Source organism: Acomys russatus, chromosome 5 (assembly GCF_903995435.1).
Source record: "Acomys russatus chromosome 5, mAcoRus1.1, whole genome shotgun sequence".
Classification (NCBI taxonomy): Eukaryota; Metazoa; Chordata; class Mammalia; order Rodentia; family Muridae; genus Acomys; species Acomys russatus.
The window spans coordinates 74,065,417-74,092,761 of NC_067141.1; the positions used below are offsets into that span (position 1 = coordinate 74,065,417).

Sequence of the window (27,345 nt, forward strand, 5' to 3'; positions counted from 1 at the left end):
AGCCGAGGCAGCGACAGGGAAATGGGTCTGCCGCCTCCTTTTGTGTTGTTTCCTCTAAGTATAAAGAGAGAAGAGTACCAGTTGAAAGACCCTAGCTCTGGAGTTGGGAGATTTGTGTTCTAGTCTAGGCTGGAACACTTGCATGCTTTTGACCGCAGTGTTACAGACACTAGAACGTAAACCAATTGAAAGGCTTTCTTCTTTCCATATTTCTTGTCAACTACAATATGGAACATAGGTAGTGGTACCCGATGCTGTGTCTAGATATAAAACTAAAATGGGATGCTTTAAGGCTAGGTCATCCTGGACCTCAGAGTTAGCATGGTTTCCTTATAATAAAAAAGACTAGCTCATGATCAGGGAAAAATTAGGTGACTACTCTAGGAAAGAGGTGGGTAGGTGCAATATTCTTTTCATTTTTTCCCTTTTCTATGTTTCTAAAGGTAGAGTTTGTTGTTTGACAGTTTCATGTGCCTACAACTTTTTCCTATTGTGAATTAGAAAGATTCCTTGGTTTCTTTAACAAATTGAAGAATTAATTAATGCATGGAGACATATCAAAACAAAGAAAGGAGCTCTCCAAGCCATGTGTTTGCATAGGCCAATGTCTGCCTCTCAGTCACTTCACAGTCCCTCTCTACGGAAGACACAGAGACTGTTCTATAGCTTGTCTTGCTGATGAGCAACTGGCAGTAGTTGCTGAAAATCTCATCAGTTTTTTTCTCTGAGAAGAAACAGTAGCATGGATTGTGATGAAGACTTGAAAGCCTTACAGGGGAATATTCCGAGGGTCTTCTTCCTCAAAGGTTTTCTTTGCCTATTATGTGGTAGGGGAGTGGGGCTGTAACCACCTCTTCAACCTCTTTATTGCTCATTATTCAAGATTTAAGAGCTTGAGAGTGCTTGACCACAGACTCCCAAGAACACACTGTCTTCATGATGTACTTTTATCAACTTTATCAATCAGTGTCCCCTGTTCTAAGGCCTAGGATACAGGCAATAGATATGGCTTCCCCTCCAAAGGTGAGAAAAGGCAGCTTGCTACTGACCACTTGCAGTCTGAATTGAGTCTGGCTCATTGACGGTTCTAGGGTTAGTTCAGTATAGACCCCTGCTTATGGTGTGGTGTTGTGGACTGTGTTTGCCCCTTGTCCCAATTCTACAATTCAAATCCCTAAGAAGATAATAAGCTCCTCAGGGAAATGAAGCAGCAAATGACCTGTGATGATGGGGCTCAGTGCTCGGCCAGTCCTGCTTCTGTCCTAACAAGCTCAATTACTGGCTGACTTGAAATAGCATTCGGTTGCTTGAGTCTCCTCCCTGGATTTAACAGGAAGTAAACATGGCAGGGCACTAAGTCATTCAGCAGTTTCAGGAAAAGATAACCCCTCCACACCTCAGAGACCTTGAGATGGGGCAGCTGGGGATAAGTTATTAGAAACTGAGAGCTCAGAATGTCTTCACCGAATGAGGCAGCCATTTATATAGTCCAGCAGACCCCTGGGATGTTCCCTGAGACATGCTGGTTGGTTTCTGTAGACAGGCTTCATGGAAGCTATTTCCTCTTTCTCCAAAGCTAAGAAACAGAAACAACAGACTCAGAAATGGCCAGAGGTCAGTTTAAATAAGGACCGTACCTATGGGCTTCTGACTGATACCATCTCCATGAGTTCAAAACACCGATGATGCTTTTATCTGTCTCATACAGAATGGAACTCTGAAAATCATTGACCGGAAGAAGAATATTTTCAAGTTGGCACAAGGAGAATACATTGCTCCAGAGAAGATAGAAAGTGTTTACACCAGGAGCAGACCAGTATTGCAAGTTTTTGTCCACGGGGAGAGCTTACGGGTAACACACCAGTTTCAGGGATGGCCTATGTTGGATCTCATAGCCATAAGACTTTTGTATAGGTGGGTCCAGATAAGATGCCCCAGCTTAAAAAACTATCTACAGAACTACATTCTGAATCATAAACATCCAGGAAATAATGTTGAGTTATTAAACAACTATTTTAAGTGGATTTTTTATCTCCCTCAGGGGGTTGGGTATGGCGAGTCTCAGCATGGATCAGCTAGAGATTCTTTAGGCTTAATGATGATGGCTGCTTTTGAGGAATCAGGTTAGGATAGACCATGTTTGCAGTGAAGTGCTGAGTGGGACACTGTGTTGAGGAGACAGGACCAGATTAGTCTGAAGATCTGATCTGCTAAAACAACTGGTTTCCTTCCCATAGTCGTTCCTGATAGGAGTGGTGGTTCCGGACCCGGATTCACTTCCTTCATTTGCAGCCAAGATTGGGGTGAAAGGATCCTTTGAAGAACTGTGCCAAAACCAAGTAAGCATGGCCAAGAACATTCTCCATCAAGCATGGCTGAAAGCACTGCATGTGTCTTCACGGACCCCCCGCTGTGACAGCTGTAGGTTCTCTATGTGCAGGAACACTCTTCCTGCACCTGTGATCTGTAACTGCACCCTAAACAGACTTAATAGTCTTATTAAGCAGAAAGATAGAATGTGGAATGTAAAACACAAAATGCTGGGGTTTTTGTTTTGTTGTTTTTTCCCCTTAAGCAGTGAGAGAAAACGGAAGAGAATGAAAGATGCCTTCTAGACAGAACCTGTTACCCTCTGGGTTTACCTTTCCTTTTTCTTGTTTTCTTTGGTTAACGCAAAGTAAATGATACACTTCAACATACTTTTGTATCTCAATCTTATCCTAATCTTTTAGGCATTTTTGAGCTGATTTTTGCTTAGCCTTCCATTTAAGCCCCTTTTCAGACATACAGGCTTTAAGTGATGCTTTGTGTTTTAGCGTGTCAAGGAAGCCATTTTAGAAGACTTGCAGAAAATTGGGAAAGAAGGTGGCCTGAAATCCTTTGAGCAGGTATGAACTGCTGATGTCATCCTGTTCCTTCAGATACCACTAGAGTTTAATTTAAAGCTCTACTTATACTGGTGTCAAGCCTTTAACTTGCAGACAACTTATTTTATATGTACTCAACAATGGCAGACAGTTTATAGTTATGTATTGTCCCCCTCTGCTGTCTTATTATGCCATCTTCCTATTCCATTTATACAAATGACAAGTACAATTCAGTTGGTAGAGTGCTTGCCTAGCATGCATGGGTTCAATCAGTCCCCAGGGCCATATTAACCTGATGTGGTGGGACATACCTATAATCTCAGCGCTGGGCTGGAGTGGGGGAAGTAGGATCAGAAGTTCGAGATCAATCTTAGCTATACAGGAAGTTTAACATCAGCCTGCACTACAGAAGACCTTATCTCAGAATGGACATGGATGTCTTTACTGTCCCACTGTATCAGCTTCTTTCACGAGGTGAAGTAAGTTTTGCAGTTTACCACTCTGCAGATGAAGTGCAAACAGCCAACATGTGCTCACCTTCCAGGTCAAAAACATCTTTGTCCATCCAGAGCCATTCTCCATTGAGAATGGGCTTTTGACACCGACACTGAAAGCAAAACGAGTGGAGCTTGCCAGATTCTTCCAGACCCAAATCAAGAACCTCTATGAGAGTGTCCAGGAGTAGGTAAGGCACTTTCTCCTGAGCGGCTCCGAGAACCTGCCTACCCACTCTGCTGCCTCATCAGAGTATGAAGTAAAACCATCCCTCCTTGCATCTTTTCCTCACACCTACTATCTACTGAGCTACCAGACAGTAGGATACAGACAATTTGAGATCTGTCCCAGAAGAAAAGACCAGTGCTCCCAGCTTAGACTTTGCTGACATTTCAGACCTTAGGGCTACTTTATCAATATGCTGTTCTTCAGGGTCTCAGTTTGTGTTCTGTGTCACTTCCTCTTGATTGTCAGGACAGTGCCACCTTGATTATTGATCACCAGTTCTAGGGGCCTCCTATACAATGATACTACCTCAACCTTCCCAACATCGCGACCCTTTAATACAGTTCCTCATTCCCATAAAACTATTTCACTGCTACTTCATAACTGTAATTTTACTGTTATCAGTTGTAAAGTAGAAAACTTTTGATATGTAGGATATCTGATGTAGGACCCCAAAGGGGTCAAGACCTACACGTTGAGAACCACTGCTTTAACAGATCAAGAGATTTTAAGGTTATTATTCATATTTTTCAGTTACTCCACGAAAACACTAATTTGAGTTTTAGCCTATCACTCATGCTAATCATATTTATGAGACAAACTTTTATGTACTTGTGTGTTCATCAAAGTTTATGCAATGAAGGAACAAGCTCAAGGGTAACAAAGCATTGCTTAAGTTCTCTAATGAGACTTCTGAGTTACGAATATTAGCAGCAAGAGAGAATGCTGTTCTAAAGCGTTGTCTGCGGTCTTTGACACTGTTTGTTCTCTTCAGTTTGCTGAGCTGAAGCTGTGGGGAAGAAGCGGAAACTTATGTCCAGTGAACCTTTTCAGTCAATGAAGCAAGCACTGAAACAAAGCTCTGTGGGGGAGCAAGATGCCTGCACTGCAGACCTGGCTTCTGTGAGAGAGGTTCTGGATATTTCTCCCTGGACTCCAGTCCCTGCAGTATCTTACTGCCAGATAGTGTGTGGTGCCTCTACTTGTAAATGTCAAATCTTTGAAATAAACTATTACAGATATTTACGTTGTGCCTACTGTCTTGTGGATTGTGATGAGAACCAGTGTTAAAAAAAGAATCATATGAAAAATCAGGCTTTTAAACTTTGGCTGTGCACTGAATTATTTGATTTGAATACGATGACTGGGCACTTCTCTGGGGTCCCTGAGTTACATAGCCTTGAGGCCAGGTGTGGTGACACATACCCACATCCACAACATTCAGGAGGCCAAGGCAGTAGTCCTGTAGGTCTGAGGCTAATTTGGTCACACAATGGGAACCTGTCTCAAAATTAAACAAACACTACCCAGGATTGTTACAAGGTCCTTGGAAGATTCTAGCATGCAACAAACTTGGGGAACTACTGGGGTAAAGTGATAGGACCAGCTCCTCTTACCCTAGACACAGCTTCCAGGCCCACACTGTAAGTATGTCTACATTTCCTTCTACCACCTTTGTTGCTGTGTGTTAATCTTGCTTTCATTTCCTTTTGTATAGTCTCCCTATAGCCCTGACTGGTCTAGGACTTTCTATGTAGACCCTCAAAGACCCTCTAGCCTCTGCCTATAGAGTGCTGAGATTAAAGTCCCCAAGTGCCCACTCTTATCTAATGCAGGCCTGGAGGCTCCAGAAGCCTTAAGTTCCTTGAATGCAAGAATTAAGGAACGCTCAATCAGTTTACTCAAGTCCAGCGAAGCAGATTCTCCTGTAGCCCTACTTACCTATTCTGACAAGTGCACCTTTAAGCTTAGATCCTTCTACAAGCTTCAGGTTTTGATATTACAGTAGACTCAAGCAGTGTCTAGTAGTGTTCACTAGATAGAAAGCTGTAAAGTTGATCTACCAATAAGGGGCTCATACATGTATTGAAATGAATATGCCATATCTTAAAACTCACGACTCAAGATGCCAAGTCTGCACATGGTAGCAGGGCAGTGTTTGCATATGGACATAAGACAAATCTATTTATTGAGGAAAACAAAACAAACAAACAAAAAACCCAAAATATACTCAGGTGAAAACTATAATTTTTACAGAACAACCATTGACCTTTATTGGATTTGACAAAATCTGCATTATTAAAAGTAACAAAATTTGAGTTTATATTGAATCTGACAAGTTTATAGTCTCTAGAATATTACGAAAGTAATGTCAACTGAGGAAGAAACAGAATAACCACATGCAGATGCTCCTGGCCAAGGGGGGGGGGGTGGAACTAGACCTGCAGGTGTAGTCAGGTATGTAGCACACAGAACCCCACAGAAAGTACAATCTGTTCTCATGGCTGCAACAGTTTTCCTTCAGTAGGAGGAAATGGAAAGACGGCAGGAATTCAAAAGCATAGGCAGAATGGCTTCTGTTTCAAAATGGTAATAAAAATATTTAAATCATGGCACTAGGGCATCTTTGAGGAAAAGAATACCTTAAGCAGAGTAGCTCATTGCATAATTCTTAGGTAATGTGTGTCAGTTTTCAAGTAATGAAGACAATGATCTCACTTTAACAGTGGCTATCTGGTCTTCTTCTCACTCTCTGGGGCTGGGTCTGACTGGCCATCGCAGGGACACTTTTCCACACAGTTTCTAGGAAACCACCCTCTTATTCTTGAAGTACCTGAGGGAGAAAGTGATGCTACAGTGAAGCAGGCAGGCAGGACTAGGTGACATTACGGGAGCAAGCTGTATTGCTTCAAATGAAGGTAAGCTTAGCTAGACTCTCATTGTTCTCCACTTAACAGTTCTCAGACACTGGTCAGGAGAGAGGTTCGTTTCCAAATGCTTCTACCAAGCTAGGAAGTAGATACTCGTCCAGTTCCATCAACTGGGAAAGGAGCTAGTGTGGGTTAGGCAACGTGCAACTGCAGCTGGGGTTACATAATCCTTGGGTGGTTGTTTGGGCATACCATTTCAGCATGTTGTAAGGGTGACCTTCCCAAAGCCTCTGAGCATTTCCTTAAGTCTTTTTCTTCCTTTTTTGGGAGAGAGTTTTGATATGTAGTTCTGGCTAGACTTGAACCTATGATCCTCCTGAATACTGGGATTACAGCCATATGCTCTCAGCATATGAATTTCTATACCAGAATCATCTAAGCTGTTATGTGGGATTAACTTATGAGCAATCCAAAGTATTTTTTTTTTTTCCCTTTAAGAATATCCTGGGTTGATCTTTACTTTAAAAAGGAATACTTCTTAAAAAAAAAAAAAATCAAATTTCAACCATAGCTTTAAAAGTAATGCTCCTTTAAAGGGGAATGCGAATATGGCACAGAGGCGTCTGGAGCCTGATTCCTCAGGTCTGAGTCAGTCCCTCCCTATTTACAGCGTGGGCTGTGAGCCACTGTTGCTCAGCATCTCTTTGCTTCCGTTCTCACTGATAACTACAGGGCAGTGCTACCTAAGACAGCAATCAGGATTTATTCTTAAGATTAGCATACAAAGTAATGAGTTTCTTCATAACAACTTTATAAACTTCAATCTTAATGGTTTTCTTCCACTCCTTCCTCATCTTCTAATATTCCCTATTAATGCCTTCCTAATAACCCCTTTGTTTTCATGTCATACACGTCTGTATCCAATCACCTCTCTTTAAAAAGCTTGTTTCTCCTTCTTAGCTTAAACATACCCCAACTCACTCTCAGAATATTCATATGCAAAAAAGTTGTAGTTATTTGTCTAAGTCACATAACAGTCTCAGGTGCATCTTCTCTTGAGAAGAGCATTTCCCACTTCTTTACAGAGGAGCAGGAGTCCAGTGTACATGTGCTACATTTTCTCTACCCATTCATCTGTCAGTGGGAATCTAGGCTGGTTTGTTCCTTAGTTACTGTGAATAATTCAGCAATAAATTATTGTGTGCGCATGTCTATGTGGTAAGACCCTGACTGGTACAACCTGAGTAATATAGTACATTTATCTTTAGTTTTTGGAGAACCCCTACACTGACTTCCAGGCAGCTGTAGCAGTCTACTCTCCAACAGCAGTAAACAAGGGCTCCCGGGCTCCACATCGTCACCAGATCTGTTGTCAGCGTTGCATTCCTTGTAGACAGCTACTTTCTGGGCTTGGAATACGCCATTCAAATACTCTTGCCTCTGACTACTGATGCTATTCTGACAGGTTTGCCTTTGGTTTTCCCCTTGCAGCTCTTTGCTTTGTTTTGCATTTAGACAACTTGACTTAGTTCTTCTCCAGCCATGACTACTTAGGGTTCTACATGCATCTTGTGTTTGGGTGTCCATTTCTTTCTCTCGGTTTGTGAAACTCTCAAATTCCAATGGCTAAGCTGCCTATGAAATCAGACTATCTACTTCTTCTAGCCCGTGGTTCTTAGGTTTAGTTTCTTCAATGTGTCCCAGACTTTTCATCTTGCTGTTTTGTTTTGTTTTTTATAAGTTTGATTGTTTTACTGTCTCAAGTTATTTGTCCTTAACAGCTGTTTTTCTGCCTGGTCTTTGCTGATGTTTTCTTTTTTTCACTGTTTATTTACTTATATTGGATCTTTTACTTCCATCATTTCTGTTTGTTTCTTGTCAGTGTCTTAATTATTTACTGAATGTTTCCTGTACTTTTAAATTTCTCACAGAAATGCCTATCTCTTTCGTAATGGTCTCCTCTAGGTTCTGGATTGGTTTCTTTATTGCTTTCACCTGCTCTTGACTCGACACAGTCAGGGACCCTTTTGGAAAGCTGGATGCTGAAATCTTTCTCCACCATTTCAGCTATCTCCTTAGCTTTGGTTTCTGGTATTGAGAAGTTGTGAGCTTAGGCAGGTGTCCGAGAGGCTGTTGTCTAATGTTTTAACATTTTTGTGTTTTGTGTATCTGTTGGACTAATATACCCTCTGGCATTGCTTTTTCCTTTGTCCCCTTCATTAGTTCTGTTTTATGTGAGTTTTTCTGATTAGAGTCTTCACTTTAATATCGGATGTAGAGATGGCAGTGGTGGCATGCTCTGCACTGGGAAGGCACACATAGACTTCCACTATGCCCCCAGTGGGGCCCAAGTCGGGGAAACTGTTAACCTTAGTTTTAGTTAAGAGTGCCAGTAAGTCATCGGGAGGGATGGGAAGGGAGTGAGAGAATGCGTAAAATAGGAACAAGATGCAAAGCGCTTGCTTTAGAGGTATGAGAAAGAGCAGGACACTGAGGAGTAGGTACACAGAAAAAAAGCATCATAAAATTCTGTAAGGCAAGACACAGCTGACAGACACAACCGACAATCAAACAGAGAAGAGAAATAAAACTAAACAGAAAATAGTAAAAGTAAGTAACATGGAACAGGTATTACAGCCCCAGCCAACAGTTCCTCCTAGTTGCCTTTTATAGCAGTCTGGAGGTAGGGCTGTTAGTCTCAAATTTAAGCCAATTCAGTGTTCTCTTCCTGATGAGAAGCATGTCTGTGGGAAAGCTCACTTCTGGCTGGGATTCCCAGGTCTGAGACCACGCCCCTTCCCTCTCCCCCATCAATTAGAACTCTGGGTTGTGGAATTTGTTCTTCACATGTGCAAGCCCTTGTGTTGAGGTTCTGAGCAAGTGTGGAGTTCTTTTTCTCAACATGCCTGCCAGAAGGCAACACAGTGGCAGAGCTGGCTTCTCATTAACTCTGGGTGCCCACGAAGAATTGCAGCTTCAAGTTTGTGTGCCAGACTTCTATCTCCACAGCCTGCCATGTTGTAAGGCTAGTTCTCCACAGACCCTAGCTCCATGTTCACAGGCGGGACAGTCTCCCTCCAGCTCATTCCTCTTGTAGTACCCATGTCCAGGAGGGGACAACACCTCCATGGAAGCTGCTGGTCCGGCCCAGCATAAGCGGTACAATGCAACCAGGTGCTGGCCTGTAGCCACTGTCCTTGGCTTTGAAAGTTGGTTCTAGCCCACTGTGAGGGAGACCATCATAGCAAGGAGCATGTAGGCTCTTTCTCTGCTGTTCCTCTTCTAGGATTAGGGTCTAAGGTTTTTATATGGATGCTTATCTTTCATGGGGTTGTGTCCAGGTGGCTTCTAAGCACCATATCACCCCCAGGTACTTACTGGGAACTTTATAAGCATCTGACACACAGATAAGGGAAGGACTTAGATTATAGCTATTATTAGTAAAACCTGATCAATGTAAGTGCTGCAGAGAAATGCATAAGAAGCACCCTTGTATGTCTACAGTTTCCTGACATGGTTTACATGTGACTAAGCATAACTCACTCTTATGAGCTTGGAATCATTGCTAACATCCACATACTTTAAACACACCTGTCCACTTCCATACCTTCTATGAAGGAATCATCAAGAATTTTGTCTCCATACAACCAGTATCTGAAATATTTAAAAGATAACATTAAACATTTTTGAAATAAATACCATTCTTCCTATTGAATGAACACATATTTCCATCTCTTACCGTAGCCCTCTCGTGGCTAACACAAACTCCCCTTTCTGCAGCTGTATCCGAGGCTCCTCTGTGCAGGGGCTGGTGAAGAAGGTTCTGACCCCTCTGTTCACAGGGCAGCACGCACCGCTATAATCCTCTGTGACTCTATAGCGGACCTGCCATCAGCGGTCAGAACAAGCTCGTTATTAGCCATCGCTGAGCTCTAAGGTCAGATCCAAGCTACACAGCCACAGAACCCGTTCCCGCCAATTTTCGTTTTCTGGGCAGGTGGGTGTTTCCTGGTCTCAGGCTTTTCTGATCCGTCCTTTCAAGCATACACCTGCTATGAATATGGTCTCCGTGTGAAGGAGAGCTGTCTGTAATGACAGAAGTGTCTGCATGTCCCTGTTCATGGCCTTGAATGGGTGCTAACTGGACACTTGAAGCTATAGAGTGCTTACAGTGTGGCCAGTGCAAACAGTAATTTTTATTGTATTTATTTGGAATTCCTTCGGCCACAGGTGGCATCATTGCCATCTGACAGTGCAGTTGTAAAAGTACTTCCTTCAGCTGTACTAAAGGTATTTTTCCAGGTAGGTAATATATATTGACTAAACGTCTTGGAAACCTCCAGCTAAAATAAAGTATTTCAAAGAAAACCAAAGTCAGAAGTGTCAGCTGGGTGGTGTCACATGTCTTTGATCCCACCCCCCAGAAACAGAGGAAGGTGGATCTCTGAGTTGGAGACTGGTCGGAGATACATGGTCAGACAGTCTCAAAAAAGGTAAATTGCATCATATTTCAACAAATACAAGAAAATATTGATCCATGGAACCCACAGGGTAGGAGAGTCTTCTAAGACTCCTTGTGCTGCGCATGCAACACAATATACATAATAAAGAAAATAGAGATATTACTTAATAAAAGCCACCTGTTTTACGCTACACAGAAACAGTGAGGGATCAGTGGCATTGCGAATCGGCTACTTACACTTCTGACTCTCTTGTCGGCTTTTTGTTTCAACTGCTCTATCTGTTTGGAAGACATGAAAGGAGAGAGGTTAAGTCTCAGTGTTGAGTAGCTGCTCCCCTTCCATTGGGTATCTCAGGCACCCCACCCCGGTTTCTGGCATTTCCTATTTGTAGAGCCTTCTCAGAATCTGCTCCCTGAAGTCTTCGTCTCCATGCACTCCTGGAGTGCTCACATGGCACTGGGGTCAGGGCGTCTAGTCCCTGTTCCCTCACAGCTGCTAGGCTGAGCCTCCGTGACTTTTTAAAGAATAAACTAGAAAATTCATTATTAATGAGTCTCAACTAAAGAATTCTTACTTTCCCCCTTTAGTCTGCAACTACTAAATTAGAACTAGATTAGACACCACCAGGGAAATATGGTCTCAGTCCTAGAATCAAGTTAAAGATAAAGAAACAAATGAAATGAGGAGATTTCATAAGCTACAATACGCTGGCATGTGACTAGTGTCCCATGGGGATGGAACCAGGCCTGGGTAAGCTAGACTGCTAGGAGAGATGGCACTGGACCCCACCTTAAAGAATAACTGAGGGGCAGAGTTGAATGCTGCGGGTGAAAAAGGCGTTCACGTGGCAATGTAGGACAAAAGGTCATTAAAACCCAGATTTTATAAAGCAGAGTTAAAAAATCAGGCATGTTTGGAATTCAACTAGTCTGGACTGTTCAGGAGACAGCTGGATAAGGGAAGGTCACGACGCTAAGAATCTCCATAGCTATTAGACTCACTCTGACCCACTGAAAGCACCCGCCCTCTTGTGTGACTACAGCCTCAGGAAGCTGAGGGAGTGACACAGTAACCACAGGGGTTAAGGGAGGCCTCTTAAGCACAGCTACTCACTGTTAAACTGTACGGGTGACAGTCCTCTCGTACTGGCCACTCCAGTCCGTCTCCTTCAGGGACTCCTGACCATGTAAACACTTGTTTAAAGTTCTTCCATTTGCTTCCCATATCATAGGGAAAAATGAAGACTTCATCCAGCTGGTAATACTGAATTCGATCTTTAGCCTGGGGAAAACAAAGGAGTAAAATGGCAGTTGCTTCTACCCGCAGTGGCTTTTGCTAGCACGTTCCTGAGAATACTAACTTGTGAAATTTGCTTACTCATAAAAACCCTTCCTTATTGCTGGAATATTTGCAGTGTTGTCAGAGAATATAATTTTATCACAGGTAGAGGGGATTTAAGTGAAAATTCCAGCCGTGTTTGTGCTGCCCAGAAAGCACCTGACAGGGCTTATCTTAGGAACAAGCATTCAAAAGGTTTATAAAAGAATTAGCTAATTGCTCCCTGTGCAGAAGACCCTCAATGCTTAAGGTTCCTTATCAGCGTAAGAGGGTACAGCTAAAAAGAAGTGATGCTGTTAATAAGACTCAGGAGAAAGTAGGAGTGATCAAGGCTACACAGAGAGACCCTGTCTCGAAAAACCAAAAAAAAAAAAAAAAAAAAAAAAAAAAAAGAAAGTAGGAGTGATGGTTAGCCAATGGCCAGAAAGGGTTAATAGGGAGCACTATTTGACAAAAAACATTTTGCAAAGTTCTTGAAGGAGATTTCATGTTTTTATATCTTCAAATATGCATAAACTTTATCTTCATTTACACATGCATATTCTGGTAACACAGCTTAAACGATTTAAATGATTAGCTTTCTCTTGCAATAAACTAGCTTTGAATTTGTTAAATTCTACCGCCACCTAGTGGTAAAAGCATGCATTGCCTAATTCAAAAACAAGTGTAAACCTGCAAACATATTCAATATTGAAATCTTATACATTTTTGATAAATGTTATATCCCTATTTGAAGTCTTGTCTGTCATAAAGTACCAGTTTTAATAATTTCTTGATTAACATGGTTTTATATATGGCCACGATCATTAGCAAAACAAAATAAACACCCTTCCATGTCAACATTTTATTATGCTTACCAGAAATATGAAGTATTTTATACAAAAGCTTCTTGTAGTTATTTATAAAGTCATCTGGGTGCTAGCTATTTACTGAAATATTGTCAAACTATAATATGAGCTTACTGAATTCTTTAAATCTACCTTCACCTGAGTAACAGAGGGTAGTTCCTTTCCCTCTTTTTATAAATGAAAGCTGCAGGTGTTTGCAGTACAGCTCGGTGCTAAAGTGTGCACTTGCCACATGACAATATCAGATTCTTCAAAATAGACTGAATGTCAAAAATCAAAATATAAGCTACTTTACCAGAAAGAAAAGTGAGGATAGCAGTAGCTTACAAAATAATGAAGCCTTGTCTTTGCCTATGAGAAGCACTCGATGAAGTAGGGGCTCTGTCAGCAGTGTGCACTAGAGGAGACACAGACACACGGCAATCTCATGAAAAAGGCAGCAGAGAGTACTCATCCAGCTTAGAGTGAAGAAAGTTCCATGGAAGAAATGATACCTAAACTGTATCTTGAAGGGCAGAAAAATCAGGCAAAAAAAGAGGGAAGAGTATTTTAGGCACAAGCTCTGAGACTGAGATGGGCAATGGGCAGGAGCAGAAGCTGGAGAAAGACATCCGGGCACCATGACTAGGCTCGATGCACAAGCTCTGCAGGCTGAACTGACACTGCACACATCAGGGCTCAGGATGAACAAACTTCTTACGATGGTGGTGGGTAAAACTGTTAGGAACGTGAAGGCAGTGACACGACCACTGTTTGCAGACGTGTCAGTCTCTGTGAGGGCATCAGAAGGGGTTGGACAGGCTAACGTTACAGCCCAGTTAATGTCTCATATGATTTTGGTGCTTTTTTTGCTCACCCCTCCTGTGGTGTGCCAATGACCCAAGTTTTCACGTTCCAGCACGCAGTAAATTCATCAGTACTTTAGACAGAAGAAACAAGTATTAACATGTACCTTCTCTTCAATCCATGATTCAATAGAAGTTTTGTTTCTGAGAATAATTTTTATCTGGAAATGAAACGAGAGTGAAACTTAGCAGTGCTACTTTGGTTTACTTCAGATCATCATCATCCTCATGATTCCGAGGGATGACAGAGTTAGCCGCAGCTGGAATGCCGACCACCTGACCCCTGAGAGCTTCTCAACCAGTGCACCACTCTGAGGCATCTCCATGTCAAATTCAGCCCGGCCATCCAAAGCCAAGCTGAAGCTGAGACTCTGATTAGAATTCGTGCCTTAAGTACCAAGATTTTCAGGGTATTAACTAAACATTAATATAAATAGCTTTGTCAGTACTTAAATGTACTTACTATTAAAATTTACTGCCATTATGTTTGTATGTGCACTCACAGTCTATGTGTACACACGCGTGTGTGTATGGAGGGTGTGCACTGTGTGGAGGTCAGAGGAAAATGTTGGTGGCCTCCTGATGCTTCCTGCCTTATTCCCTGGAGACATGACATCTACGTCACCAACTTGGAGCTCAACATTTTTCAGCTAGGCTGGTAGCTACCAAGCCCCAGTCACCCTCCCGTCTGTCCCACTTGCCACTTGTGCTGGGGTCCCAGGCGCACAGCCACACACAGCTTTCTTTTACATGGGTTGCAAGCTCCTAACTCAGCTCCACTCGGTTGCACAGATGTGCTCTTCCCCACTCACTATCTTCCCAACTCTATTATTAATATTTTAAATTAACTTTAAATTTATGATTAATCTATTCACAATGTAACAGTGTCTCATTTACATCAACCTAAAGTTTTTCTCATGTTACAGTTTGAACAGGAAGTGCCACTTGGTCCCAGGTGACAGCCTGCTTTAGGAGGTACTGGAAACTAGTTGTGGCCTAGCTGGAAGATGGTCACTGCAGGTGTCCTCCTCTCCCCACACCTCATTTCACTTCCTGTCCCCCATGCTGTGAACAACTTCTTCCTCTACATGCTCCTTGCTATGATGGTCTCCCTCACAGTGGGCTAGAACCAACTTTCAAAGCCAAGGACAGTGGCTTGGATTTCTGAACAGTGAGTCCAAATAATCCCTCCTGCCTTGAGTTATGTCAAGTCTCTGTACCAGTGACATAAAAGTAGCTAACACAGGTTATGCCTACGCTAGCTTCCTTGCCATGACTAAGTCCATGCATAAAGAATTTACACCAAAATCCCAATTTATTTTTATTAGGATTCTTAGTTATAAGCATAAGGGGGGAAATTCAGTCTCGGCATTCTCTCAGGAGCCTCTTCATTTTCATGAATATTTATGTTAACTAAGCACAGGAAAAGGTCAATTAGCCCTTTAAAAAGTCACTCTTATTTGTAAGGAAGAGAAGACAACACTCTTTTGCTGTGATGTTTTGGGGTGATCTGAAGATCCTGAGCGGCTGTGGTCAGAGCAGCTTTTGTACCAGTGTGCGCTTTCACAGCTCCCACATCCAAGGCTAGGTTCTCTGGCATGGTGACTAACTCACTGCCTACAAATGAGCAAGAGTAGTTTCTCCACACACCGACTCCACATGCACATTTCCCTCTCTCTTGTGGTAATCATCCCCAATAACATGGCAACTTGCAGACCCTTCAGTGAGAACTTTACCTGTATGAAAAACAGCATGCCAACAGCTATGGCTGTGCCCAAAGCTAGCCCCAAGGCAAACAGGGTGGCAGCAAATGCAGCCAGTCCGAAGGGAACAGCTGGAAGAGGAGCTCTCCGGGCTGCGGTCATGTCAATCCTGACTGTGTTCCACCCAAAGGAGAGCTGTAAATGATACAGTGTACACGTGACATGCTTGCTGAAGAGAGTGATTGACAACAACACAACCAGAGCTAGGGAGACGGCTCGGTGGGTAAGTGCTTGCTGCGCACGGATGAAGACTGAGTCTAGACCCCCTGTTCCACAGGATGGCTCCTCCTTCCAGTGTTTGGCAGCCAACTCAGGGCATTCCTAGAGAAAGCAGGCTAGCTACGTTTTAATCTTAACCCCTAAGTTTCACGGAGAGATCCTCCCTCAATGAAAAAAGTGGTGCTGGGCACGGTGGTGCATACCTTTAATCCCAGCACTTAAGGGGCAGAGGCAGGTGGATCCACTGAGTTCGAGGCCAGCCTGGTCTACAAAGTCCAGGCCAGCCACGGCTACACAGAGAAACCCTGTCTCGAAAAACTAACCAACAACCAACAAAATAAATAAATAAGAAAAAAAGGTAGAGAGGAATCAAGAAAGACTCCTGACAGTGCCACACAGAGAAACCTTGTCTTGAAAAACCAAAATAAATAAATAAGAAAGAAAAAAACGAAGAGTAGAGAGGCATCAAGAAAGATTCTCAACATCTGCCTTGAACATCCACATCCATGCACACACACATGTGAACGGGCATGCACACACACATGTGAACGGGCATGCACACACACATGTGAACGGGCATGCACACACACGTGAACGGGCATGCACACACACATGTGAACGGGCATGCACACACACATGTGAACGGGCATGTACACAAGTGTACTATCCATGGAAAAAGTAACATCAACAATAAAACCCCAGCATGACCAAAAAGATAACAAGAATGACACATTGCCAAGGCAACTGCAGCCAACAGCATTTCTGATGAACACCTGGCTCCTAATGACATGTTCAGTGTCTTTTTGTTTTTAAGTGCAAGAAATCAAACCCAAAGCCTCACACACGCTGGGCAAGAGCTCTACCACCGAGCCCCATGCACCCACAGCTCCATCGTTAGTTACTCTTCAATGTTAGTTTTTGTTTGCTTCTTCAGAAGAGTCAGTTTGACCCACAAATATGAAGAGTTACAAGCAACAAGGGAACACTATGTCTTCATCAACTCCACGCTTTCCTAAATGCAGTGTTCTTCCACAGCAGCAGACAAAGCACATTCCATAACCAGCGGTCAGGAGCTGGTAAAATCTGCATAAATAATCCTCAGATGTGTAGCGCCTGGCCTGCACAATGTTCCAACCGTGCTTCTCTACCCCTTTGGGGATCACGTATCAGATATCCTACATTACAACTTGTAAAAGTGGCAAAATTATAGTTTATGAAATGGCAACAAATTAATTAAGGTTGAGGGTCACCACATCATATAAGTTAGCTGTTAACATTTAAAGTCTTGAGAGCTCATATAAAAATTCAGATTCCTAAACATTGGAAGATTAGCACTGCTGGGCTAGGACTAACTGCAAACTACAAATTGGCTAAAATCACACTGACTCCTCCATGAAGGACATGTACTCTTCAGGTTGTTGTACACCGATTGGGTCCATGCCTCTCTTTTACTTCTAGGCCTATTTAGGGACTTTTTTATCTGTCTGCCCTCTGAACTCTATCTAACTCATGGTTAAGTGTCCAAAAGCCAACTCAAACTGTTTCTGGTCTAATGTGTTTTATTTTCAGAGTGGGCTTGTTCCATGGAGCAAATGAACAAAGGAATGCTGCTCTGCTACAGAAATTGAACAAAATGGAAAGAAAAGGACCAGTGTCTTTCTTCTAGCTCTTTCCACTCACTACACCCACCACAGCCACTAAATTAGAAATGTAATAAACCATGGATAAGGGCAAAAATAAGATAAACTTCAATTGTTGCATAAAAGGTGAGTTTCCAGAATAAAATAGTCTTTCCTCATTTTCAGGAGTAAGAGGTTTTTTTTGTTTTTTGTTTTAAAGGAGGAATTGATAGAGACATCAAGCAAAGCTGTTGTACTAGCTAAATCACAAACAGTATTATTTCCAAAAGGGACCTCTTCAATGACATTGATAACATCACTGATCTGACAGGAATGGTAGTGCATCACGGTGTTCACCCACCCGATTATAAAGCTGTGTGTACATAGTCATCACAAAAATGAAAGCAGCATGGATGCAGCCCAGCGGGGCTAGCAGGAGGAACAGTGTGAAGGAAGCATGGTTCTGGTGACCACAGCAGTTGTTGATCCAGGGACAGTGGTGGTCCATCTTCATTACACATCTAAAAAAAAAAAATGTAGGAAGCATAAGGCAGAAAATCCTGTCCACACTGGGTCTAGTTTTCAAAGATCAAGCAAATAGGAATACAGTATGTGCGGGGTCACAAGAGAGTTAATTCTCATAAAGTGGTAAGTCATCATGACTCAGTTATCAATGGTGACTTCTTTAAAATTCTACATAATACAAGAGCCAGCAGACATTACAACAGCTGCTAAAGCAAACATGTCTGGTACAAATAAAATGTGTTTAAAGAAGTCGTGTGGCTCCTCAACAGCCTCAGTACAAATGAGGAAGCTCGGCAGTCACTCTCCCTCAGCTTAGAAACTCCAAGACTGATGTACAGTCCATACGTGATTCCAGAGAATGATTCTAAAGCTCTCCAACACAGCTGCAGTCTCCTTCCTCTCTCACAGTATGTGCTAAAAATGGCGCTGCTGGCCAAACCCACCTCAGTGCAGAAGAAGGTAAGGGAAGCAGCCCAGTAGTGGTTCTGCTCGGTCTCTTTGCCAAAGGAAAACTCCAGAGCAACAAGCCAGATTTCAGTTGTATCTGACCATTTTCTACATTTCAGATTAATCAACAGAGCTGCTGACTGCCAGGTCTTGGCACAGTCTGCATTTTTTATAGTGATTCAGTTCTCTTCTCATTGAGATTTTGATAACACGTATGAATGAACCTGAGAAAACCCATCTACCTCAGACTCAGGGTAGTTCTGAAGCCAGTCAGCATGGCAGTCAGTGAGTGCAACTCACCCTGAAACTAAAAAGACAACTTTTGATTTGCTCTTATAGAGCTAGAAGTGAAACTATATCTATCTTTCCACACAAATGTTTCCTTATAATGAAGAATGAAATTACCTGTGTTGATACTTAACTGTAAACTAACCTCACAGACACAAGTGTTTCATAACATCTTTGATAAAGTGAGTGTCTTAGTATGCTGGGTAGTTTGTGTTAGCTTGGCCCAGACCTACACATACCTGGAAGAGCGGTTCTCAGCGAGGAATTCCTCCATCAGACTAGACTGTGGGAGTTATCTATGTGTCATTTCTTGGTTGCTAACTGACATGAAAGGGGCCTAGCCCACGAAGAGCAGAGCCAGCTGTACGTAGCGGGGCCTGGGCTGTCTAAAACACAGTAGCTGGGCTAGCCTGGAGGAGCCAGCCACTGGGCAGCACCCCTCAAGTCTCCTGCTTCAGGCTCCTGCTTCGGCTTCCCTTGAAACTGAACTAGAAGCTGTAACACAAACACACCTTTCCCTCCCCAAAATGCTTGTGCTCAGGGTTTCCTCACAGCAACAGAAAAGCAAACTGGGACACTGCCGTGAATAGAAATGGCTTCCACTGTCAGAGTAGAAGCCTCGTGGCTCAGCCCCCAGGAAACAGAAGTGCCGTACCTGTTACACTTCCTGCAGTGATGAGAGCGTGGTGCCTTGTATGCTAGGCAGACTTTACAATACTGGAGATACATGCTATCCTGAGAATTTTCCTTAATAGAAATAAAAAGAATGTTAGTTACTTGATACTACATAATAAGTCAGAGTTTATAAATGAAGATTCCTATAGTGGTATAAATTTCTTCTATGGATGATGGGGGGAGGGGGTCATTAACTTACATTTTTGATGCCTTTTAGAAAAGCTTCATTCTCCAGATTTCTCAGAGGCCATTTTTCTTTTCTTTTCTCAATGCTCAACCCAAACCCAGAGTCCGTTGGTTCTACTTAAAGAGACTCAAGTCCCCCAAATCTTAGTGGGAGTTGTTCTGAGTAACTTGACTAGTATTTCAGGGTAAAGTGTGAGTTGATACTTTCTGAAATGCGCCCCTCCCCGCCTTCATATTTCCCTTGTCACCTTTCCTCCTTGGTGTCATTTCAGTACTCCCTAACTGGTTGTTTTCTCTCATCTAAATCTGTGCATTATCAAAATAATGTTTCTCTATAGCTCTCTGCCAGAGCTCTATGTAAACCATCTAGACACCCCTTGTGGTGCAGGCAGCTCCCCATGCATTCTGCTAGCTGCCTTTGCTTTACCTTTACCTTGTCTTCACCACACAGTTCCCGTATGTTCTCAACCTGAGGCGCCATCTTCCCTGACTTCTCTGGAAATTTGCTATACTGCCTAGGCGGGCCCAGCTCATGGGATGGCAAGCCTTTGCCTGCCTGGTGCTCGGGTTAAGGCATGAACTCCCACACTCATCCCCTCTCTCTTTCTCTTTCAATTGCTTTGGAAATAGCTAATGTCGATCAATATTTTCAAATAGACATAAGTTCCAAGCATAAGAGGTCATCAGTGACGGGAGTAGTACCCAGTGTATCCTAGAACAAAGGTTGATAAGGCAAAACCGAAATGTAATTATCATGGCAAACTAAACATAAAATTTATGCAATGATCATTGTCAAAACGGATCTTTTTCTTACCGGTTTCCATCCCCGAGGGACAAAGCCAGGACCAGCAAACATGGCATTGAAGTAATTATAAAGGATCATGACAGTCCAATTTATCAACATGATGAAATTCACACTTCCTCCAGTTGTATGTAAGGGCCAGTACCACAAGACAGAGTCAATCATGGCCATTGTGGAACATATTGCTATAACACCAAGGGCTATTATGGGACCCCAGTGACACAGTCTCTTTAAGTCTTGAAGATTTTCAAATTTGATAACTGAACACAACGTGCCCATTTTGGTGAAGAATGCCTTCTTTCTTCTAAAGAACTAGAGATTTCCTTTTCCTGTGCACACATTTCTGTGTGCAACAAGTCCATGTGTGTTCCTGAGCTGTCATGCCGTTGGCTGACAGGGTGTTGACATGGAGTCTGCCATTTTCACTGTTGGCACCTACAACTCTTTAGTCAAGTAGGAGGATCTAGGTTGGTTTAAAACGCAATCTAAAGAAAACAAAATGGGAAAATTCTGATTAAAAATTCCACACGCCATTTGTTTAACTCCAAGAGGCACTGAAACAGCACCCCCAAAGCTCACTCACGAGTGTGCAGTGCACACCTTATAGAAAACAAAGAATTACCTTGGACCTGTCCAAAACACAGCCCAAGTTTGAACTGTATGTAAACTGGACACATTAAACAGTTTTATTCTTTTGTTCAAACCATCGGAGAGGACCGACTGTCCCATGCTTAGTGGGTAGTTTGAGAGAACGAAGGCTTACAACGCTGAGAAGCAGTCGGATCTAATTATTACTTGTCTGATTCTCCCTACAACAGAAACTGGCTTAGAGAGACTATGTGATTAGCTCGACCAAGGTCACCAAGTAACAGCCAAGAATAGAAGCCAAAGCACCAAACTTCTTTTAGGACGTTCCAAATTGCCAGTCAAAGAGTTGTGAATTAACCGTGACAAGCTCTATGCGTATACTACTTTGTGTATTAATAACCCGCCCTTGTTCCCCCAAGCGCCAATATTAACAATCGATCGGGGTTAAAGGTACAGGAACAAAGGTGAAAACAAAACGAGAAAGCCGAGTATCTGTGCGCGAAAAATCATGACTGAAACAGTGCAAGAGAGGGAGCACGGGATAAGATTATTTAAGAAAAAAAATCTAATTCTCTCCGGGGGCCAGGGAAGAAGGGAGGAAGGCACGCATGAGGGAATAGTTGTAGACTGACTTCTGAATGGAGTGGAGTGAGTTGGGAAAAGACCTACGCTCTATGGGTATTGACGTATGTGTAACGAATTCCCACTCAGCTGACGCGCCTGCCCGGGTGCCTGCCTCAGTTTCCCGCCCTGCCGTGGTGCGGGACGTTCTGGCATCTTCACTCACTACATAAATCTCTTATCAAGCGAGGTTGGCCTCGAGATCTTGGAAATGCCGGCTCGACTAGGTCGGGGCGAAGACCACCCCATAAGTGGGTTGCACCCCCTGCGGTGGCTCCCACCTCAGTCTGGTCTCCGGTGCCAGCTCCACGGCCATCGCATTTCCGGACACCGCCTGGGCGCACCCGGAACAGGTTTTCTCTCCTTAGACCTCCGTCATGAGCACTTCAGCCCTGAGCAAGGCGAACACGAACCCGGACAGCAAGGAGCGCGCGACCAACTCCGACCCGCGCGCCTTAGGCTCACGCAGCCGCGAGGCTCCGCCCAGGCCCTCGCGCAAGCTCCGCCACAGCCACTTCCGGCAGGTGCGCTGAGTCAATCTTCCCTCTGAAAGCCGGCGTCTGCATTTTATAGCTTAGGGGACCTCCAGCAGTTTCCCTGAACGTGGAGCGTGGCGAAGTGTTTTAGGTGATAATACCCGAGAGCATGCAGGTTTTCGTAGGATTTATTTATTATTATTATTTTTTTTAGGAGATACTGAAAGTGAAGTTTTTCCTTAGTTTTACTCTCAAAGAGGGAGTGGAAAAGAAAAGGCGCAGGCAGCTCGGTTTCCGGAGGACAAGGATTGCGAAGAACAACCAGGAAGCGGCTGGGCTGGGAGTTGTCCGCGTTCCCGCTGTGCTGTAGAGGCGTCTTCCCTGGGTCCCTGCGCCGAGGCCTGGCACCCTTCGCGAGTCCTGTTCTAAGCTAGATCCCGGCTCCGGCCGGCCGTTCCCGAGCTGTCATGTCTTCCGACTTCGAAGGCTACGAGCAGGACTTTGCTGTGCTCACTGCTGAGATCACCAGCAAGATTTCCAGGGTCCCCCGGCTCCCTCCCGGTGAGTACCCTGCCCCGCCGGGCGGGGGCGGCCAGGAGAGCCTCCTAGGCGCGAGGCTGGTGTGGGCGGTGCTGGCCGCCTGGGGAGGTCTTGGTTTGGTTGGAGGTTATGATGGACTCCAAATTTGCTTCCAACGCAAAGCGCCGTTGGCACAGAAAGCTTGTATAACCTTGGAACCATTGCTCTGCATCTTGATTTATTTATTTATTTTGCAAAATAAGATAAAGATAAGAGTACTCAAAGGAAATATATGAAAGAGTCAAAATAGTAACTAGTACTGTTATCCTTATTTGCGGCACGTTAGAGTGGCGAGCCAGGATGCCTGAATTCAGATCCAACTCTTGCCACTTAGAAGTTGTCTCCTAGGCGGGTTTTCCTTACCTTTCAAAACTTCTTGCTTCTAGAGAGTCGAACCTCTCTCATAGGGCTCTTCCGGAGATGAAATGGCACACATCTGTGAAGCCCTTTGTGTTAACTCTTGTTAGGATTCGTAGTTTTCAGGCCTCTGCCCTGATTTTGTGTTTCTCATCCTTGTTGGGTATTTATAACCCAATTTTAGGTAAAACTTGGTAAGGGTAATGTTGCTCGCTTAAAATCCTTCATCTCCCAGGTATTACCCCCTATGCTAGGTTGTCAACAGTGTGAGGATGGGGCCTTGTCTGAGTCCCTTGACATTTCTAACGGCTCAGAAAAAAAAAAAGTTTTAGTAAATAAACAGGTGATTGTAATCTTGTGACTTGTAAGATAGTATTTTATTTATTTATTTATTTATTTTTTGTAAGATAGTATCTTAGGATTTTTCTTTAAGTACAGATCTAACTTGAGTAGTTAATAACAAATTATGAGTCTTCATTTATTTGTTTTTGGCTCAGTTTCATTAGGGAAATTGAACAGTCATCGGGCTGCTGAACTTGCCTCTACTTCAGCTCTGGAGCATGCTCTCTAGCAAAGATGGCTCTCATTGCTCTGCAGGATTGTGGGTAACTTCACTCTCCTACCTGGTCAGTCTGGTCCAAGATGCCAGCAGTAACTTCTCTTGCATCTACCTTGCTGTTTCGCATCCCCTTTCCAGAATTTCTCCCAAGCTTTGTGTTCATAAATAATTTTCTTCTTTTATTTCCTTGTCACTCCCCACACCTGTTTTCTGTTAATAGGGATATTTGCTTGAAGCCCCGACCTCTGAACTTATATCCCACTCATCTCCTCAAGTCCCAGGTAGTTCTGAAGGAGGCGGACGCTGTCTTAAAGAGGTCCATGAGTCAGGGAACAAGAGAAGAGAACCAAGGTAGCATATACCACCGAGCTGTGCTGCCTCAGATTTTTGTGGAAAAAGTGGACGGTGGCCTCCTGCCTTCACGATGCGTCACCTCGCCTGTTCACTTCAGTCCCACTTCTCTTCCTTGCCCAAGATCATCATCCTGCTTTTGTTGTCATTGTTGTGTGACAGAGACTCCTGCCTTGGAGCGGGAGAGAGACTCCTGCCTTGGAATGGAGTCCCAGAGCCTCAGAGTACCAGGGCTTGGAGTTGGAGTTTGCTCATGTGTTTTTGTTTTGTTTTGTTTTGTTTTTAGCAGTAGAAACATTTCTTTATCTGGGCAAATAGCTTTAGTATTGAGAGGCTGTTTTACAAAGTAATATCATCTAGGGTACACAGTTCTGAAGATTCTTTCTAAGAAAATAGGGTGTTTTTACAATTAAGTTTTCTTGCCTTTATGTTTGAAATTCTTAGCACATAGAAGGAAATAGTTGCATTAAGTGTCTTCAAAAATAAAGGTACAGTTCTGCCTCTCCCTATGTGTAGTGTGACGTGAGACCCAAACACGGCACCCTCATTTCATTTGAAAGGAGACTGTGTTGTTGGCACTGTGGGAAAAAATGTGTACGTACTTGAATAATTAAATGCCTCTTTCAAATACAATGATTTTCCTCTTATGATGACTCGTGCTTGCTCCCTTTTTAACCTGTTCCTAATGATAGAAAAGATATCTTTTCCATAACTTACGAACACGAGTTAGTAATTAAGCAGCATGCTTACTGTGGCCTTATATAATCACTATATATATAATATATAATTACTAGAATTATCTCATCCCATAGCAAGCAAACTTTTATTTTTATTATTAGTTAATATTATAATCACTAGTAACTGTAATATCCCAGAGTATCATAGAGATTGTGTCACTCAGCTGAAATAGACCCAGGGATGAGCTATAATTTATTTGAATTAAGAAGATTAAAACAAAAAAAAAAAAAAAAAAAAAAACTGGGCACTGTGGTGCACGCCTGTAATCCCAGCACTTGGGAAGGCAGAGGAAGGCTGATCTCTGAATTCGAGGCTAGCCTGGTCTACAATGCGAGTCAGGGACAGCCAAAGCTACACAGAGAAACTCTGTCTCGAAAAACAAAAGAAAAGATAAGAAAATTGGAGTAAACTTTAAAGTTAAAGAAGCTTATTCCCCCAATAAAATCATTTGTGTAAAGTTGGAGTTTCCAGAATCTGTGGAAATGAATTAGCGTGTGCTGTGCATATTCTGGTGACTTCCAAAGAGAGCAGGAAAAAAAAAAATACTGAAACTTTGTTTTAAAAAGAAACTTGATTACGCTGTAGTACTTTATCAATAAAAACCTTTGCCTTCGGAAGTGTTTGCCTTAACTGGCTTTACTTAGCTATGGCTTTTAGACAGTGAGTCGCCTTCTAAGGGCTCTTGTGGTTACTGAACTTAAAGAGTGAATTTTAATGATTGTTGTTCTGTGGGAAAGTCAGTGAGCCCAGACCACAGCTCACTTTAAATTCCAGATTTGTGGTGCTGGGAGTGAATTCCTTAGCAGCACAGTTCTTTCCCCAGGGGCAGAGCTTCCACTATAGCAAGCAGGCGTCTTGGAGGATCTTCAACAGAGTTTCATTTTGCAGTTACACCCTTATCCTCCATGGTCAAGTGTGAAGCCTGTTAGGGTTATGGTTAGAATGTACCAAGAACGTATTGTGGCAAAGTGATTAAGACTCAGGCTGCTGGTGTCAGACCTGTTCCAGATCCCACCTCTGCCTGAGCTTACTGCACATGTGGCTGTGGACAGATCTCCTGGCCTCTTGCATATGTAGGATGGGCAGGGCAGCGTGAGCATTTCAATCTTACAACACTGTAAATGCAAATGAAGCACGCAGCCAAAACAGAACACATAACAAACTCGGCCTTGAGGGATGTCTCTGAATTATGTGCATCACTCAGCAGTGGGCGGGGTTAGCTAGGTCTAGCTCTTCAGACTCTGTCATCCTAACTACTTTAAAGAGAACCTTGCACTTCTTGCTTCCTTTCTGTGCCTAATCTAGAGTGAGAAGAAAAGTAATGGTCAGGGCTTTGGGGTATGGCAGTGGAAATGGTTTTGGATTCAGGTATCAAGAAGGAAGGGAATGGAGGGGGGCAGTAACAGTGATGGAGCAAAACAGGAGACTTTCAGAGGGAGTACCTGTCACCCTGGGAAATTTAGAGCCCATTGAAGGCAGCAGAAACGATACTTTTCAGTTGAGTGTATTGGGGAAACAGCCGTCAGCTGGTACCCATGGCCCTGTTGTGTTTTACAAACAAGTCTTTATGGAATTTAGTCATCGTTGGATAATAGATACACATGCACATTTGTGTCCAGTGTGCATGGCCACACGTTACACATATACCTGTGTGTCCGGTGTGCATGGCCACACATTACACATACACATGTGTGTCCGGTGTGCATGGCCACACGTTACACGTACACATGTGTGTCCGGTATGCATGGCCACACGTTACGCATATACATTTGTGTCCGGTGTGCATGGCCACACGTGTTCATTTTTACACCTCTGCACGTTGTGCTGAAAACCCAGAGGGACCTTGTTCTCTTAGACAGTTCAGTGACTTAAGCACTGGCTTCATTTTATATTTGTGGTACAGGGGTTAGACCCAAGGCCTGTCTCTTGTTAAACAGGCACTCAATCAGCTATACTCCTGACTCTAAGCTTTTCACTTTTAGAACAGTTGAAATATAAAAATATATAAAATAAAAAATATAAAAATAAAAAAAACATAACTTGTTTACCCATGTCAGTGGCCCCTGTTAACATCTCATCTTGATACATTTGCTATAAGTCCTGAGTCCATATTGTTTTTTATTGACTTAAGTCCATACTCTCATACTCTATTCGCGTCTTTGTAGTTAAAACTAGAAAGACCCCCCCCCTCCCCCTTAAACCTACCGTCCCTTTGCTACTGCAGTATCCAGGCGTGGGTCCTACACAGCATGAAGTAGCCCTAGCTCCTTAGACCCGTGCTTTGTAACAGGGTCTTAGGAAGCCCCTGCTCTTAGTGAGCAAACAGTTTACTGGAGCAACAGTAAGACACCTCAGAATACTCCTCGGTTGGAATTTTCCCAGGTTTGCTTGCTCGCTTTTTGCTCTCATTTTTACTCTGTGGTGATGGGCTTTGGGGAAGAAAGACCCGAATTGCTCATTGTCATCCCATGATATCAAGAGGACATGCTCGGTATGCCTTTTCACTGCTAATGTTAATTCTGATCACCTGGCTGAGGTGTTTGACGGGCTTTCTTAATTTAAAGTGTGCCCTATCCCTCCTCCTTACTACTTGGCAGGAAATCCTTATGTTCTAGAAAATTGATTGTGATTATGTACCCCCTACACACACACCCATTGTGAGCGAGGGATGAAACTATGTAAGATGAGCCCAGCTGTGGCTGTCAAGGCTCTGTGATTGGAAGGCAGGGTTGTGCCAGGAAGCAGCACTTCCCTGTACTCTATGGTGAAGATGGGAGTCTCAGGAGAGTGGGTGGTCTCGCTGGAAAAGAGAGGAGTGCT

The 27,345-nt window shown here is 43.3% G+C and overlaps 3 protein-coding genes across 7 annotated transcripts in view; 2 read left to right on the forward strand and 1 right to left on the reverse strand.

Moving 5' to 3' along the window:
• The window catches only part of Acsl5 (acyl-CoA synthetase long chain family member 5), a 43,185-nt gene extending 39,604 nt beyond the window's left edge, over positions 1–3,581 (forward strand). For both annotated transcript variants that reach the window (XM_051146791.1, XM_051146790.1), the window contains exons 18-21: positions 1,709–1,852; positions 2,238–2,339; positions 2,817–2,888; positions 3,412–3,581. In XM_051146791.1, the coding sequence (XP_051002748.1) occupies positions 1,709–1,852; positions 2,238–2,339; positions 2,817–2,888; positions 3,412–3,552 (459 nt within the window). In that variant the 3' untranslated portion in view covers positions 3,553–3,581. The remainder of the gene's footprint in view (positions 1–1,708; positions 1,853–2,237; positions 2,340–2,816; positions 2,889–3,411) is intronic.
• Positions 3,582–5,883: 2,302 nt separating this feature from the next.
• Positions 5,884–21,960, reverse strand: Zdhhc6 (zinc finger DHHC-type palmitoyltransferase 6). Its single transcript, XM_051146797.1, has 11 exons — positions 21,747–21,960; positions 20,269–20,741; positions 19,249–19,340; positions 17,695–17,854; positions 15,469–15,630; positions 13,840–13,893; positions 11,815–11,982; positions 10,938–10,979; positions 9,978–10,123; positions 9,846–9,892; positions 5,884–6,201 (listed from the first exon to the last, which is right to left on the reverse strand). Exons 2-11 carry the CDS (start codon positions 20,533–20,535, stop codon positions 6,098–6,100), a joined length of 1,242 nt encoding a protein of 413 aa, XP_051002754.1. The 5' UTR covers positions 20,536–20,741; positions 21,747–21,960; the 3' UTR covers positions 5,884–6,097.
• A 230-nt stretch (positions 21,961–22,190) lies between these two features.
• Positions 22,191–27,345, forward strand: part of Vti1a (vesicle transport through interaction with t-SNAREs 1A) — a 320,246-nt gene continuing 315,091 nt past the window's right edge. For 2 of the 4 annotated variants that reach the window (XM_051146793.1, XM_051146795.1), the window contains exon 1: positions 22,203–22,502. In XM_051146793.1, coding sequence (XP_051002750.1) covers positions 22,409–22,502 — 94 coding nt within the window. In that variant the 5' untranslated portion in view covers positions 22,203–22,408. Of the gene's footprint in view, positions 22,503–27,345 lie in introns of all 4 variants that reach the window. The other 2 variants (XM_051146794.1, XM_051146792.1) reach the window with 2 other exon arrangements.

What these genes read in the sequence shown, in the direction of transcription:
- Zdhhc6 (XM_051146797.1), bottom strand. Translation starts at nt 20,535, where the DNA reads ATGGGCACGTTGTGTTCAGTTATCAAATTTGAAAATCTTCAAGACTTA. An exon ending in ACACACAGCTTTATAATCGG is followed by an intron (nt 15,631 to 17,694) that starts GTGGGTGAACAC and finishes TATCATTTACAG; the next exon opens with CTCTCCTTTGGGTGGAACAC. An exon ending in CCGACAAGAGAGTCAGAAGT is followed by an intron (nt 10,124 to 10,937) that starts GTAAGTAGCCGA and finishes CGCTGATGGCAG; the next exon opens with GTCCGCTATAGAGTCACAGA.